Genomic DNA, 17,690 nt, shown 5'->3' with positions numbered 1-17,690 from the left:
ATTTTTACATGTACAAAAAAATGAGTCCTTTCCACTCTCCTTTCTGCTTAATTCTCTAACAGGCAATCTTTCCCTCTGCACCTTCTAGGACTTTCACTGTTTTTTCACATGATTCATTTAGCTTTTTGTCTCACATATTTCATCCAAGTGTAACAAATCCCCTGAAGCCAGCACTGGTCTAGAAAAGGCTGAGTATGGGAAAGCAAGTAATTTCATATCATGTTAGAGACTTTAGATTATTGTTCTGCATTAAAATAACATTGAATTTGTCTACTTAGATTTATTTTCTTTTAAATTAGAGTTTTAGTTGAGTTAAAGATTTCTCAGGTAAAATCCTATCAGGGTAAATGAGAATTTTGCAGCTGATTTCTGTGAAGCTACGTTTTTACTTGACTTCTTTGCTTTTTAAATTTCTAAGATTTAAATTTCTGTTCTCTTGTTCTAATTTGCTGCATTCTCCTTTTCGGTTTCTAGACATTAAGTCATCTAGATCAGTGGAATACAAAGGTACTTTCTTCAAGGTGACTTCCATGCTATTGAAAGCAATCACTTTCTTCCCTACAAATATACCTCCCAATGATCAGATATTCTCAATCAATTGTTTAGGAAGTTTTACTAATCAATGAAAATATATTGGTGTACTGCTCTGTTAGGAATATATCTGTTCCAACACATAATTTATTACCTCTCCTCAAGAGTCAGCTCTGGCTAGTGTCCATTAAGTTGTATGTTCTGAGCCCATTATCATCACTTAGGCAACACTAAATATAACTATAAGAAAACTAAACTGAAAAGCTTTCAAGAAAAAAAAAAAGTGTTTTGTTTCTACCTCCTTCTAAGTAAAACAGTTTAAAGATGTTGATCCTTTGGATATAATTCTTAAAATTTAGTGTTGTGTGCTCCTAGATAGGATGCTCTCAATATTCATAATATGAATTTAGCACTATCTTTAAATTTTCTTTTAAGGCAGTAAAAATTCTTGGATGGCAGTCAGCCTCTTTACCCCATTAAAAAACAGCCTCTCTGATTACCTTTGTAGTAGAAATCTAATAATATGTTATAACATAGTGCCTAAAAGATGAGTAAACTGGCTGAGAACACACCCTCCACACATGCAAAGTTTGGTTCCACTCACTGCTTGTTTGACATTATTGATGAAGATGTGTTTTTTCTCCCAGAGATAAACATGGCTCCATAGGCCAAATTCTTTTTTTATTTACATGCAATGCGGACTCTCTGGGCTAACTAATTAGAATGTGCTCCTTCACCATATCGTGCCTTAGAAAAACTACCTTTTTCTATCATACATCTTAGAAATAAGATATTTCACTTTGGGATCGTGACATTGCTCTTGTGCATGCCAACAAAACCTGTCATCAGCCAGGCAGATAAAAATTAAACCAAGAAAAAACATGTAAGTATTAATGTAGGTCATTATTCATGTAGGTCACAGTCTGAAAAAATAATCCACAAAATTGTACTGAATTTTTTTTCTGCCTCCATCCCCAACTCAGTTACTGCAACAGAACTGGGGGCCTTACTTGGTAATTTTTCATTATAAAAAGCTCTGAGATTCTAACAGGTGACTGTTGGGAGGAAGATGGATCTTCTATTCAGCTAAAGTGGTGATTTCAACCTTTTTTGATAAGCATCACCTGCAAGAGGTTACGTCCTAATATTTAGTAAACTTCAACTTCATATCAGTAATTTTTCTGTGTTGACCCCAGGAGGTGAGAGAACACAGGCTGTCTATGACAGGTCTAAGATGCATTTGCAACATACACAAAGAATAAATAAATTAGGTTTTTTAAAAAAAGAAGACTTCAGAAATATGATCCTTCAAATCCCAATTTCCAGCAGATGGAAAAATGAGCAAATCCTATATTTGATGATTTATAATATGAAATGCACTTTATAAAACTGGAACCAATTTTAAGACATTTTTTTAGTCAAATCTAAAATTAGTTGGCCATGTTCTTAATTCTGTGTTAATGCTTGATTAGAGCTGGTATGTATATTACATTTATTACCTGCTTGAAGCACTAAGTACCTTTAGTATGTTCAATAATTGAAATATCGTTGTATTCCCTAGTACCTCAAGCCACTGGATTTTAATTATTAGTTCATGAAACACATTGGCTTGATGCTTAATAGGACTCATCTCTTGTTTCACCTCAATTTTTTCTTTTCATTTCATCTTTATGCTTGACATCTTCCAAGCTTTCTTCCCTCATATTTGTGAGATTTGTAATTCTCAGCAGTATTTGTGTTAAAAGTATTTTGAATCTTATGAGTAGGAAAATAGTAGCTGTCTTTTATTGCCATATATATACTGCCAGCTTCATTTCTTCCACTTGAGTCTCTCAAATCTATGACTAGGTTAAGAAAATCTCTCATTACTCCTACAGCTCTCTTGACCTTTCCATATGCCTTTTAATTTACTCAGTCATTTCACACTTGAGCTCTTGTTTTGGGAGAAGGTAAAATATAGCATATTGGTATGACCAGTTTATTCTCTGAGACCAATTCAGATTCAACACTGAATGACACTGCAGCCTTAGGAATGACCAGGTCACGATTGTTTTTCACTCAAGTAACAAGCAAGTCAATGACTGTGTGAAAACCAGCCATGGGAGAGAATGCATAAGGGAATGTTTTGACTCCTCTCTGCTTTTTCTCATAGCATGAATTGGACCAGCTGGAAGGAAAACCCAAACTTTTCCTCTTCACATTGAATTTTCTGTCTCATTTAAGTTGGTATTACAACATTTTTTTTACCTTCTCCTTTGCTTCAAAGTGAAAAGGAATTAAGTGGTCTCATTCCTGATGGCTGCTGCTCATAAGGAAGGCAAAGGTTTCCCATTTCACAAACTTTTCATTTCACATTTCTGCTGATTTCATCTAATCGGTGACTGTTATTTTTAATAGCCCAGATAATGTAATCTTCAAGCCAGATTTAAGTTGTGCCCATAATAGCCTACTTCTCCTCATATGACTCTTCTCTTTCACCCTCCCATCTACTTGGTTAAACATATTTCCATTTTTATATATTCATTTTAAGATCCTTTTATTACTGAGCTTACATTATTGTATATTAATGTCTATCAATTCCCCATTAATCTCTCACATAGCACATTTCCACCACAAGAAACCCACCCAAACCCTTGCTAACATTTCCTCTTTTTGTTTTCATCCTCTCTACGTACGTATTTGTTAGAGGCCACATTAAGGTAAGACTACAGTTTGCTTGAATAGGGTCAGCTGACTATAAGGTGTTTTTCTAACTTTACAATACCTAAGAAATTGAGTTACTGATGCACTCAGATAATTTCTACAAGTCTTTCCTCCCCATTTGATATATTAAATGAGAAGGGGTTAGCAGCTATTGAAAGGGTCGAACAAGAGACAGGGAATTTGGATCATATGGAATGGTTTGGGCTTGAAGAGACCTTAAAGATCATCTATTTCCTCATAAGTCTGTCAAGGTCCCTTCCCTCCAGCATGTTGACCGCATGCTCAGCTTGGTGCTGTCAGCAGCCTTGCTGAGGGTGCACTCAATCCCACTCTCCGTGTAAGATGCTAAGCTGTGCTGGTCCCAATACTGACTCCTGAGGAGCAGCACACATCACTGGCTTCCATTTGGACTTTGAGCCTTTTACCGCAACTCCCTGAGCGTGACCACCCAACCAATTCCTAATCAGTCAAGTGGTCCCTCCATCAAATCCACATATCTTCAGTTTAAAGACAGGAACGATGTGCCAAATGCTTTGCACAAGTGTCAAATGCTTTGCACAAGTCCAGGGAGACAATGCCAGTTGCCCACCAACACTGTCACCCTGCTGTAGGAGGCCATCAGATTTGTCAAGAACCATTTGCCCTTACTGAAGCCAGGTTGGCTGTGGCCAATCCCCTCATTATTTTCCAAGTGCCTTAGCACAGTTTCCAGGAGGATCTGCTCCATGATCTTGCAGGGCAAGAGAGGGTGTCACACTCTGTCAAAAACCAGCTGGAGTGCATGGAGCTCCACCTGGGAGTGGAAGAGGAGCCAAGCAAAAGCTTATGGGCTGGATATGAGGATCCAGGATGAAATACAGGGCAGGGACGGGTGACTTCGTAGTGGGAGTCTGCTACAAGCACCTGGGCCAAGACTGCTGCACAGGCAAAGGGTGGAAGCAAGGACAGGTAGTCTTGGAGGGATACAGACAGGCTGTCCTACCAGCCAGCAATGAGGGTAGGAAAGGTAATGCCCCGGCAGAATTAAATGTGACCAGAGCATCAAGGGCAACAAGAAAAGCTTCTAGACTTTTCTAGATGTCAGTGGTAAAAGTAAGACTAGAGATCCATCACTACAATGATGGGTCTTAGTCACTCTCTGCTCATCCAGGACAGCATCCTTGTACATCCAGGACTGCATCACCCCAGGCTGGTCCTTCCAATACCTGTGTCATCCCTGACACCCTTTGGAAAACTCCCCAATGCCCATTCCTTTGCAGCAGGTGCCAGGAGAGCTGGTGTCTGTGACCAGAAATTTGGCTGTGCCAGGAACATTGTAGTTCTGTATCCACATATAGTGCTCTAATTCAAACAGAGAAATAAGGAATATGAGACTAAGCTAGCAAATAAAATATATTATTTAATTATTTCCTGGAAACATCTTGAAACAAATTAAGGCTGCTTTGTTGAGGCTTGTTGTCTGGTTCAGGTTGGGTTTTTTTGTTTGTTTTTTTTTGGTTTTTTTTTTTTTTGTCCTTTTGATTCTAGCAATAAAGTATTGGGTCAGAAACCCTCTCTTCTGAAACTGACCTCCTTCCTGTCTCCATCATAAATGTATCTAGGATCAGTTTCAACTTACTTGGCCTTGGGCCAGCCTGGCCACTCAGGATTTCAGAGCTCATACCGTAGTCATGTACAGTAATTGTACTCCTCTCAGCTTTCATTTTGTGCAACCAAGTATGACAAGCTTCTGTAGTTTTGACTTCTTTCCTTTTAAGATATAGTTATACCCTTAAAAAAAGTCTGCCAATTACAACACAGAACAGTTTCAAACTATCAGCATTACAGCAAGGGAAAATAATGTGGTAGAGCATTCGAACCAAAATGTCTTCAACTGTGTTATGTGTCTATTTTTTGTCTATTTTCCTGATTTTTTTTATTGTCTTCCAAAGTGTGGGAGGCAGACACCTCTATGAATTTTACTTTATTATTTTTTCCTTACCGTCTAACACTATTTTGATAGTGATAACAATTTGACTGTAAAATCAAATGCACGTTGTTATTAGTACTACTGACTTTTGCATTCTCGTGTGTTAATTTACTGTGCTATTCTTTGGAGATTTGTCACTTCCATACTTTTTTCTTTTAAAGCTATCATTAATTTATCATTGTAACACCTACTGCAGCTTTCTTTTGTCATGCCCCCCGCATGACAAAGAAATTCTATCTTTGTATTCTGATTTGGTTCCTGAATGGAACATCAGGAAGAAAATAAAAAGTACACAAAGAATAAAAATACATGGAAATTACAAACAAATAATCATATTTCATTATGCTGTTTTGTCTCTTGTGAATGACACGAGTAGACAGGAAGCTCTAAAACATTATGAATTATTGTTTTAAGCTTTATAGAAATACTATTTTATACTAGAAAAATAGCAGTATAACAAACACAGAAGCAAAGACTTAGTATAATCTCTGATCCTGCATTGCATGTGCATACTTTTTACATTAATCAGTACTCCCATCATAAGCAATAGGGCTCTTCAGATACTGCAAAAATGTTTATATGTCCAGAGCCAAAAGAGTAGCTCCTGTTTAGGCACCTCAGTCATATTAAATTTTGTGAATCGGGAAAGGTTTTTGAATATTCTGTTATAAATCTGGCCTTAAGTGTTTTGCAGAATCAGAGCCTTGACAGACATGTCTTCTTCCTTTTTCACTTGACAAACAGAAACATTGATGTATGACATGGCATATTAGGATATTACCAGAATAATGACTTTTCTTGGTTTTATTCATTTAGAAACTCAAGCATAATATTAAACTAGAAAAGCATTGTGTATTATGTTTTCTTTGAAATTTTCCCCCTTAACGAAGAAGGAAAAATTGTTATGATCATCTATTCCAAAATTAGATAACCTAGAGCAAACAGGAAAAATCTGTACTGAATTTAGAGAAGCCATAATTTGCACTACTGTAGGGAGTTCTGAAATAAACACTCTGCATTCATTTCTGTGTGCTAGACTGTAGATACATACCCACTCAGACACTAAGTGCCTACTTATCAGAACTCCTGAACACTGCAAACACAAGCTGAAACCAAAAGGAGCTGTGATTGTGTAGACTCTATCAAAACACGGGAAAATCTGAATCTTTATTCACAAAATGGTTAGACTCAGACTGCAGCTGCTCCAGCACAAGTGTGTACCACTATACATATGTCCTCACTACCTGAGATTTCTGTATTTCATTCAATTTAGGTTCATAAAGAAGTGGCAGTGAGAGAATTTGAGATTCCCTGTTCTGATAACAACAGTTTTTCTGCATAAAAACCTATAGCAAGTGACCATATTAAATGACTTAATATTGAGGAAGTATTAATGAAATACAGCCTAACTTCACCATAAGGAAACCATATGATATCACATATATATATACATACATATATATATATATATACACACACACATATGTTCTGTCAAGCTGTTCATTTCTTCAGGCTTCAGGCTCTGGTAAATTGCTGCTTGAGAATAAGAAAGAAATGAGCAGCTGAGCAGAACATCAATAAGCAGTACTTCTGTGGAAATGACTTCACACTGATCAACATTTAAAAGAAGTTTTTTCAAAAAGATAAATGAATGAAGAAGGAAAAAAATAGTACATTCAAATGCTAAATACAGCCTACAGTGAGAAAAGTGAGAAAAATGCCATTGTCATACTTGGAATACACTTGCATAACTGTTCAGGCTATTAGGCCTAATTAACAGCAAGTGAACAGATTCTTGCTATGGGGGTGTTTATAGGCAGAATATGTTAAATGCAGAGTTTGACACATTGAAGTTAGAATTTAGTCAGATTTAGGCTAGTGTAAATTTACATAGAAGACACATTTCTGCTCTGAAAAGGAACAATGAATGAAATCTTTTTGGAATGCTAATTATGAATGCTAATCTTAATGATGAAAAAGAAATTGTGCACTTTTCATGGAATCAATCCAATAATATAAAATATCAAATTATTCTCATATATGTCTGGGTAAATAAATACAGTTGAAATATTCTAAAAAAAAGGTTTATAATTCCTGGAGTTATTCTTTCTTTTAGTTTTGCTTTGGTATTGCTAGCAGGGAATACTAGTTAGTTAGTAGGGAATACTCCAAACTGCTACAGTATGAAAGCACAGGCATCATTTTAACTTTCATAAGTGAAAAGTGACTCTCGACCTGCAGAACTTGTCAGGTAAAGCTAATGCAGCTGTTGTCATGAATAATTCAAACAAATCACTTCAGCCACAGTATGACAGAGCTGACTTCACAGTAGTAACCTCTGTAAATACTGTCAGAAAACAGATAAATTAACTATTAGTGAATAAAATTTCCAGTCTTTGGGAAGCAAAAGTTGCTAAATTCTTTCTTGATTAACCTGGCTTACAAAACTTCTCACCAGGCTTTTTTTTTTTCATGAGAATGCAGCACTTTTAAAACCTTAATAGCTGTTTGCTATGTTTCAAATGAAACTTAAATTAGACCTATGAATAAGTACGGACTGTAAAGAAAGTTCCCAGATTCCCAGAATCAGGCCTGCATGCTAATTTCTTCTGATTTAAGTCCCAGTACTGCAACTAAATAATCTATAGTCCTAACCCAAAAGTATACAATGCTGTTTAGGTCCTGAATGTACAAATTCCCACAGCACATCTACATGTGCGAGTGCTTCTCTTTAACTCTGATAATTAACTATATAAATACAAACATTTCTAAATTCTGGTAGGACAGAATTCTAATCATTTTGGAATAATGAAATGTTACATATAAATACATCTAAGGTTTTAAAAGGATGAATCTTAGGACTGGAAGGAAAATGTGCTGAATGAGCTAATAAGGAACAAAGAGAACATATGTATTGAAGGGTTGACTGGTAGGTGGATGGAAAACAGACAAGCTCAAAGTCTTTAGAAAAATCAGTACTTTGGAATGATGTTTTGTTGCTAACAGAGAAGCAAGTAAGACCTTAACAGGAAGAATTCTTAACAGGAAAATATTAATATCTGTAAAAATGACAGAAATGACAACCAAAAGGAAAGAAGGAATTGTGAAAGTGGCCAAGACTTGTAGGCTTACTGGGCCAGAGTACAACAGTGTTGGAAATATGATTCTGCTGGCAGTTTGTCACACTCTTGTCTACAATTTTAATATCATTTTTTGTGCTGATGACTGTTTAAAAGACAACATAATGATCTTAAATGCTTATTAGGTGATTTCTGTAATTACTGCAGACAGCTCATAGTAATCATCTGGAACTTCTTTTGCAGGAACTCTTCCTTCCTGATCCTGCAACTCAGGACAAAGGACCAAGTCTCTTTGACTTCACCAGGAACCCACCAGAAGAATTTTCTCCTCACTACAGAAGTTCACTTAATTTATTGCCTTGCTGGGACTAAAGAACTTTTTATATTTCTCTCTCTAAGGGAGTATCTGTTCTTTTACTACACATTATCCTTTACTTGGTTGTTGATTTTCATAGAGAAATAAGATTTTTTTTTTTTTTTTACAATTTAATTTGAAAACTGGTTATGTATCCTTTATTTCATGTTATCCAACCACCTTGTATTGTATTAATGAATATTTTATCTTTTTTTAATCATACTCAAGAGTGTCTTTAAAACAAGTCTCTCATGAAGAAAACTCTCACCTCTCTCCTTTCAGAAACACTGTTTTATTTAACAATTTTATCGAATACAGTTTCACAAGAGATTAGTGTAGCATTTTTTATATGTAAAAAAGTTACCTTTACCTGGGTAAATCAGTTCAAAACCTGGCTGAGCAGTAAGCCAAGTAAATGCATTAATTCCTGACATCCTAATTTCCATTTTAGAACTGTCTGAGCAGCAGTAAATGCATACTTTTATCTACATGAATGTTTCATTAGAATGACCTGGTTGATCAACATGATGTGGTCCAGATGATCCTCCTGACCCTTTTTTTTGTTTTCCCTCTCTCAGCATGATTCTCTCAGGTTAGTTGAGATTTATCATGTAGACTGGTCAAACCAGCACAACAACTGTCTCCAGGACAGGAAGGACTACAGTGAAAAGAAGATTTTTATCTGAAGAATTTATCCTGACTGTGCCCCTCCAGGCTACTTCCAAAAGGATTGTTGCTGCTGCCTGCTGCTTGCACCAGTGTGCCTACCTAAGGGAATCTCCAACTAACATGAATTCTTCAGCCCAATCTCAAAACACTCCTGACAGAGAAAGAAACAGATCATGACAGATTTTCACCTGCATTATTCTTCTTTGCTTTAAGCATCAGAAACCATTACATGTCTGAAGCTTAAGGATATTTACTTATGTACTTAAAGATTTACTTTTCTCCATTGTACTGCCCTTACTCAAATAGCACTGCAGGATGCTGCTACAATACATAATGTAAACCTGTAAGAAGATGGCTCCTACTCCACAGAGTACAAACAAGTTCTCTCTGTCCATTCTCATGAAAAATTACCTTTGGAGTTTATATGGGCTATTTTCATCACCTTAGATGAAGGCATTGATGGGCCTAGCATATGCTTATTCACAGAGGGAACCATAAGCTGACCAAATAACAGGCTGCATACAGAGGTTTAGTATTGAAGTGCCTGTAACATTTGGTGTATGGATTTTTCAAGTGTCACAGTGGCTGTTGAGCCTAGGAAGAATGTAGCATAGATTGTCCCTTCTTTCACTGATAATCCTGAGAAGAAATTTCTTACTTCCATAAGTAATACATTAATATTTGCTTTATGCATGACTTCTATGCAAACTGACAAACTCTGGTAAATTCTGTGTGGCAAGTGATCTCACTCTATCTTGTTGAGCTATATATTCTTAGATTACACATCCTTGCAAACACAAGTCACCAGAGAGAAGGTTTAAGATACAGTTCTGCTGCAGCTACAGGCTTCTGGAGGGGAAAAACAAATGCAATTATCCTCTTGCTAATGGCACCACTCTGACCATAGGAACAGTTCAGTGCTGCTCATAAGTGTGGTGCTGCAGTGTCACAGCCATGCAATATTCTGGCATGAGTTGTCTTAGACGTGGGCAAACTATTATTCTATATTACACAGAAGACAGTGGACAAGAAATCTGTCCTCTTAGAAATCGGCAAAAACATTTCATCTGGATCCTCAAGAGAAACAATATCACCTGCAGAAATGAACAAGAAAATGAAAACTGACTCCTCTCATATCCCAAGGAATTAAACCTACAGAAACATACAGCAAAATTGTCAATAAACAATGATGCCCTTCCTTCTTGGCCAGCAGTTTGAATGTTTCTTCTGGTCTTTAAGACCATTTCAAACAAAATAAACAAGGAAAGGGACAAAATTTTACTTTGTTTCTTACAGTTACTTCTTTTTTCAAAGCTGTTAATTGCTTGCAATAAGTGGTTAAGTGGTTAAAAAGGGGCACTGCAGAACTCTTTCCTGAAATCTTTCCTGCACATTTGTTTGCATGCCTCTTAACTTCCACAAAATTTTTTATGACTGAGGCACAACACACCTAGTTTTCTAGAAGTATTTTCTCAGTTTGTGAAAGCCATGTAAAAGCTAAAAGAGCTCTTTCTAAACACAGATTTAGGGTTTGTCTACAGCAAATGAAATGAGGAAAGTATCACCATGGACAGATTCCTTCCACCCTGAAAGAGACATCTAAGACAGGTCAGATGAAGTGCTGCAGTATGTTACTGCTTTAAAGCAGAGAAGTCCTTACTAGTGGTTTAAAGACCCTGAGCAAGCTTTGGATGACTGGTCATCTTGATCACAGCGCACTAGTGAGGAAGTAATAGATTGCAGATATCTACCTGCTGATGATTTTTACCCCCAGGCCTGAAGTCACTCTTGTTTAAATGAAGAACAAGTTGGGCTCCTGCCTATGTGGCACAATTAATGGTTGAACCCTCACCACTTAAAGGACTAAAAAAAAAAAAAAAAAAAGCTGAAATATTCCCATGTATGAAACACCCAGCTTAACAGTCACACTTAGGCCTGGCACTGATAGTCAGAGAAACACAGTCAGGTTTAGGCCTTGGTTTTTACTGGCAAACACAATTGTACATCTCTCAGCCAATGCATGAGCACAAATCTGGGCTCTAATATATTCCAGCAGCAGAGCCTGGAAATACATGCATCAGAAATCTGGATGTAGGTGAGCTGTGGCTCTCACTAGAAACAGATAAAAATTAAAAACTCTATACTGATTGAATATAGTACAAATTGAGGTGTTTCATAGCCAAGAATCTAACATGTTCCAAATCACTGTGTCATCTGGATCCTAAAGGCAGCTTTTTTTTCTGCTCTGAATCACCCCAATTCCATCGTCAATCTAGAAAGCATGCTTAGATTCTCTGAAAATCAAGATCCCAGTGTGCCTTGCCATAGTGAATCCTCACAACATCAAAACCAGCATTTGTGTCCCACCAGGACCCATTAGATTTGTGCCACGAGCAAAGCAGAACGCTGGTTTCTTTTGTACCCTCTTTTAAATGCTCTCTTCACTAATAATAAAGGCATGCTGATGGAGGAAAATGGGCAAAAATGCTGTCATATGCATCCTGCTGGATGCTACTTTTGGAAGGACGACCATCATTCTGGCACTGCAAGTGTCGACCGGAGCGACAGAGGCATTTGGGGGAGGCTGGGAGATTTTCAAGCGGGGGAAAAAATTAATTTCAAACCGAAGCCAGCCAGCCGAAGGGAGGGGAGGAGCCCGGCATGGGCTTAGCTCTTCCCTGGGCCGAGCCTGGCAGCGCTTGGCAAAGTGGCAGCCGGCTCCGGCAGCCGCTCGGCCCCGAGGCCAGCGCGGCTGCGGGCCCCGCGCCCCGCCGGGCGGAGCGGGCAGCGCCGGGGGGCGCTCGGGTCGGGCCGGGCCGGCCCAGAGCCCAGCCCAGAGCCCAGCCCAGGCTGTCCCACCGCCGGGGCAGACAGGGGACGCCCGGGCCGGGGTCCTGCCGCCCGCTGCCGCGCCGGAGGGCGGCGGAGCAGCGGCTCCGTCCAGGCGCTTCCGGGCGCGCCGGGCGGCGGGGGAAGGAGGAGAAGAAGGAGGAGGAGGAGGAGGAGGAAGGGAGGTGTGGGTGGAGGGGAGGGGAGGGAAGGAGGGGTGGAGGGAGGCCGGCTTTTTTAGGAGGGAGACCCTCCTTCGCGGCCGCCCGCTCGCAGCCATGGCTTTGAAGGAGGCGGGCGGCAGCATCCTGCCCATCAGCGACATGGTATCGGGGCCGTCGGGCTCGCCGTTCCCCGAGGTGGTGGAGCTGAACGTGGGGGGCCAGGTGTACGTGACGAGGCACTCCACGCTGCTCAGCGTCCCGGACAGCACGCTGGCCACCATGTTCTCCCCGTGCCGGGGCGGCCCGGCGGCGGCCCGCCAGCTGCCCAGGGACAGCCGGGCGCGCTTCTTCATCGACCGCGACGGCTTCCTCTTCAGGTACGTGCTGGATTACCTGCGGGACAAGCAGCTGGCGCTGCCCGAGCACTTCCCCGAGAAGGAACGGCTCCTGCGGGAGGCCGAGTACTTCCAGCTGGGCGACCTGGTGAAGCTGCTGTCGCCCAAGGTCACCAAGCAGAGCTCGCTCAACGACGAGGGCTGCCAGAGCGACCTGGAGGATAGCAACTCGCAGGGCAGCAGCGACCGGCTTCAGCGGGCGGCGCTGGACAAGCGCTCGGGCTTCCTCACCGTGGGCTACCGCGGCTCCTACACCACGGTGCGGGACAACCAGGCGGACGCCAAGTTCCGCCGCGTCGCCCGCATCATGGTGTGCGGTAGGATCGCCCTGGCCAAGGAGGTCTTCGGAGAGACCCTCAACGAGAGCCGTGACCCCGACCGGCCCCCCGAGAAGTACACCTCCCGCTTCTACCTCAAATTCACCTACCTGGAACAAGCCTTCGACCGGCTCTCCGAGGCGGGCTTCCACATGGTGGCTTGCAACTCCACCGGCACCGCCGCGTTCATCAACCAGTACAGGGACGACAAGATCTGGAGCAGCTACACAGAGTACATCTTCTTCAGTAAGTGCTGCCCGCGCCCCGGTGTCGTCCCCCTTGCCCTCGGCCCCGGCGGGTGCACCTGAACTACAGCTGCATCCCAGAGCACTTGCTGTCCCAAAGCAACATGTAGCTGGAGAGAAATGGGGGCTGCCCCGTTTCCCCTCACTCCGCTTTGTCACCGCCATAGTTCAAATTCCATTTTGTGCTTTGTGGGGGCGGGACAGGACTGCTTAAAATGCCCCGTCCGGAGCGCGGCGTGGGAGCATTTCCTCACGCACACTCCGTGGGGCAGCCTGGGCCGATCCCGCCTTTCAGTGCCGGGAGGCAGCCCCCACGTGTCGGGGTGTCCCGGGGGAAGGGTCACTGGTTACGGGTCGGGGGGCTACGACCTCGGGGGGGTGTCCCTGCCCATCTGGGCGGGCGCGGTGCGCGGTGCGGGCGCGGCTCCGGCTCCGGCTCCGGCTCCGGCGCGGAGCGTTGCGGTGCTCCCCGCCAGCGAGGCGACGCAGAGATCCCCGAGCAAGGAAGGGGTTTAATATTTTATTGCTGCGTTTCCTTCAAGTGAGCGCACTGCGCCTAGGCACGGTCCCCGTGAGGGAAGGGGCAGCGAGGGCACAGCCAACTTCCCGAGGAGCAAGAAAGAGTCTGGCTCCAAGGTGGACGAAAATTGGAAAAGAGAAATTAACCACTCCATAGCCATTACACAGCTCCTAAGCAGCTTCGCTGGTTGGCTGTGGGTAGCTTTAGAGGTTTTGGGTCAGTCGCGGATAGGAAAACCGAGCGATGACGAATGAGTTTCAATCTGGCAAAGTATATCGTGCTATGTAGGGCACTGGCTGAGCTGCGGGTTCGGGTCATGAAACTGCAGCTGGAGCGAGAACACCATCCCCTGGCAGAGATTTGTCTTCGAAAGGCAGAGGCAGCCTTAAACGTAACAGATGTGTTTGAGAGTCGAGCGAGTCGGCAGAAGAGAGATGCATTCACTTTTTTCTTCTCCTGCCTCTGTGTGGTCTCACGCTCCCTGAGCAAAGAAGGGATGAATTGGCAGAGCATCTGCCTGCCTCTGTGGTGGGGTGGGAGATGCAGCCTCTGACTAACTTCACTGGTTAGGCAGCTGGACAGAAGCAACTTGTTTGCCCTGCAAAACTGGACTTGGGCACGGTATTTAGTAGAGGAGGGAAATGTGAATGGTTTTCTGCTGGGAGGAGAAATTCATTAGTTTATATTGCTCTATATTGTATAGGTGGTGACTGCCATTTGCTGGGCAGACTTGAGTACTCAGATCAATCTTTGAAACTGGATTAAAACAGTTTTTGAACATTAATTGCATAATTTACCACTGGTCATATTTTAATGGAATATGTGAAAACTGAGCTCTAGAGGAGCTTCACATTCTCCTGGGTGGAATTCTGTCAAGTATTTTACATGATTATTAAGCCTTCTTTCTCAGAAAATTTGACGTAATTATTTTCTAAATAATAAAATTTCCTTGAAATAGTATGTACTGCTTGCTTATAAATAGATTTGTAGGCGCATAATTTTTTTTGCGTGCATTTGTAATGCTCATAATGTTTTGGTTATTTTTTTATGTGTTTGTGTGTATGTTAGGATGAGGTTGCTGTATAGAACAGTCCTCTTAATTCACATCAGTGTTCCAAATTAATCCCCAGTGTAATACCACTAATTTATTTGGAATAATGCCAGGGATGAACTGGATGTTGTATGTCTTGATTTTTGTTTTGTTTTTTAGTTCAAGCTTCTGATGTGAAGAGTAAAATAGTTAATTACTTAAATTGATAAAGTTAACTGAAAATTTTTGGTTTTGATTAATTTTTCATGTGGGGGTTTTGATTTGTTTTAATTCTGAATGCAAAAAAATGGCCAAGATAAAAATAGGCTGAAAAGATGTTGGTTGTTTGTTATGCATATAGAATCTTTTTTATTTAATGACTTTATACATTGTTTTATGATCAGATACATTTCTCTGAAATATAGGAAGATAGAAATAACACTTAAGAAGAATTACCAAAATGGGAAGAGAAACATGAAACAGTGCCTGAAGTAAATGCTTTAGGTTTTATGTCTTTTTTTTTTTAAGTCTGACTAGATGTCCAATTGATGGAGACTGTTGATAAAACAACACTTTATTATAATAATAATTATAATATGCCCTGGATGGATTGTGTGTGTGATGCTGCCTTGCCTGACAGCTGCACAAGAATCCAGCCAAGAGAGAGTGAACCTTGGCAGCCTTGTGCTCTGCACCAAGAGTGACAAGAGGGATCCGGGCTACTGGCTCTAAGCTGTCCAACAGCCTTAGCCAGGGCCGTGTTCCTTCCTTGCTCGTGAGCAGACATTAATACACAAGAAGAAGAGCAGTTGCTTTTCAATTCATTCCTTGCCAAATGTCCCCATGAACCCTGAAGAGGAAGCAGTTTTAGATGGGCAGTTTAAGTTGCTGATTTCAAGAGCTCTCAGGTCCAACCCTGGGCTGTGTTTTACAGGCAAAAAAATATCAAGACAAAAGACTTTAGGGAGCTTATCCCAGTTTTGGAAAGTGCCTGAGACTTAATTTGGTGCTAGCAAACAAGAAACCCAGTTTTATATCCCACTGGAAAAAGCTGTACCTGCATTTGCATTTGTTATTCACAGCATGAGCATCTGCAAACAACAGCAACTGTATTATTTGTTGGTCTGTAAGTCCATAGCAGTCACATAAACTTATTTTTCACCATTTCTCCTGAGGACTGTGGACTATTCTGCTTCCTAGTAATGGTAGATAGTAAAGTGATTGAAAACATACATGAGGATATATTCATTCTGTCTGTTTTCTGAGGCCATAAGTAGCTGAATGAGTTTCTAGCCAAGAGCTACAAAGGAAAGACAAAGGTTTAATCTGTGCTTTGTGAAACATATTTCAGGTCTGTTTCTAGGATCTTTCAAACTTTGGTAGGTTTTTGAGTTGAAATGATCATCTATTACTTTTCTAAAAACATAGAAATTACTTTATATTCTTAAACATTCTGGAAGATCAAATTCACCTGGGATATTGCATATACATTTAACTAATTTATGAGCTGCTTAGTATCTAGGGGTAGATGCAGACTAATTCTGATTGAGGAATCAGAGTTATTTGACACTGCTTACCAGGAAATAACGCTTCAGCCTTTGGCAATGTGTCACAACAAATACAAAACCAGATTTCCTTCTTAGTATGTGTATATCCTATTAAAAAAATTAAGTTCTTTGCCCCTAGTGGTGTTTGAGCTATCGTGTATACAGTGACAGATTCATTTGTCTACACAGTTAGTACATGGCCAGAATTTAGCCTGTACCTTGCATTGGTGGCTCAGTTCTGAAAAGTGCTCATAGATCTGTTCCAGATGTCCATTAGAAATCCTGTCTCTGTCTCTTAATGGCCAGTTAAAGGAGTAGACTTCTATATGGTAGTGAAAAGGCTCTATCAGAGAGTAACACAAACTGCTTTTTTTTGGCTCCATGCTATTAACAGTCTCACCTTAGTACATGTGAGGATGACTTGGGTCAGGTTAGTGTAACATGAAATGCATATGCAGTTTGGGAAGGATGCTCAAACTCTTCTGCTGCTTTGTTTCACACTGCCATAGAGGATGACAGATTAATTACCTGTTGATGTACAGTAGGTTATGGCTGTCACAAAAGCTGCTTCTAACTGGATACAGAAGACCTTGCTTCTTCCTGTGGCTGCAAGCACTGTAACATGTCTTCTGTTAGCTTGCATCGTTGTGAGAAAAGGGTGAAATGTATGTGTTTAATATTTTTGGGGGGATTTTTTTTTGTGGTTCATGATATCTCTCAGTACAGTTGTGTAATGCAAGATTGCCTGTGCATGCTATTACTAGTTTTTTTCTTCTGTAGAATCTAATTAGTCCTAATGGATTTTACTTTTAACATCTGCTGTGCAATGCGACTTAGGGGTGTTGAGACTGTTGTGCTTAGCTGAAAGCTTACTATGCTGAACTGACATCTTTATTATAAGAAGAATGCAGTAGTATTTCCTGAAAATTTTGACATGCTTTCTATGTTGACACTCCTGTTTCACATATGACAGTTTCTGTTTTCTCTTGTTTTTGTTTTACAACAGGTGACATTAGCATGGATTTATCGTGCTTATTTTCCACTTGAAGTCACAGCACTTCGAGATTACATTGGATGCTGTGGAAATTGTCATAAACAAGTGATAATATTTTTGTAATCAGACGGGGAATAGGCAGTTGGAAGAAATGAATTTTTAGGAGGCAATATGGTATTTTGAGAAAAAAACCAACCCCAAACTCAAACAAAATGATAGCAGCAACCCCCTCCAAAAAAAGCCCACCCAACAACAGTGAAAGCTAATCAACACTGATCGTGTCATTGCATGTACAATACATTGAGCTGTTAGTTGTACGTGCCAAATCCAGTTCAGCATCCC

The 17,690-nt window shown here is 40.8% G+C and overlaps 1 protein-coding gene across 1 annotated transcript in view; it reads left to right on the top strand.

The window, feature by feature from the left end:
- The first annotated feature begins 12,347 nt into the window (after positions 1 to 12,347).
- KCTD8 (potassium channel tetramerization domain containing 8) overlaps positions 12,348 to 17,690 on the top strand; it is an 89,537-nt gene continuing 84,194 nt past the window's right edge. Inside the window, exon 1 of the mRNA XM_068188970.1 lies at positions 12,348 to 13,258. Coding sequence (XP_068045071.1) covers positions 12,415 to 13,258 — 844 coding nt within the window. The 5' untranslated portion in view covers positions 12,348 to 12,414. The remainder of the gene's footprint in view (positions 13,259 to 17,690) is intronic.

This window comes from Anomalospiza imberbis, chromosome 4 (genome assembly GCF_031753505.1).
Source record: "Anomalospiza imberbis isolate Cuckoo-Finch-1a 21T00152 chromosome 4, ASM3175350v1, whole genome shotgun sequence".
Lineage (NCBI taxonomy): Eukaryota > Metazoa > Chordata > Aves > Passeriformes > Viduidae > Anomalospiza > Anomalospiza imberbis.
This window is presented reverse-complemented; position numbering and strand designations above follow the sequence as displayed.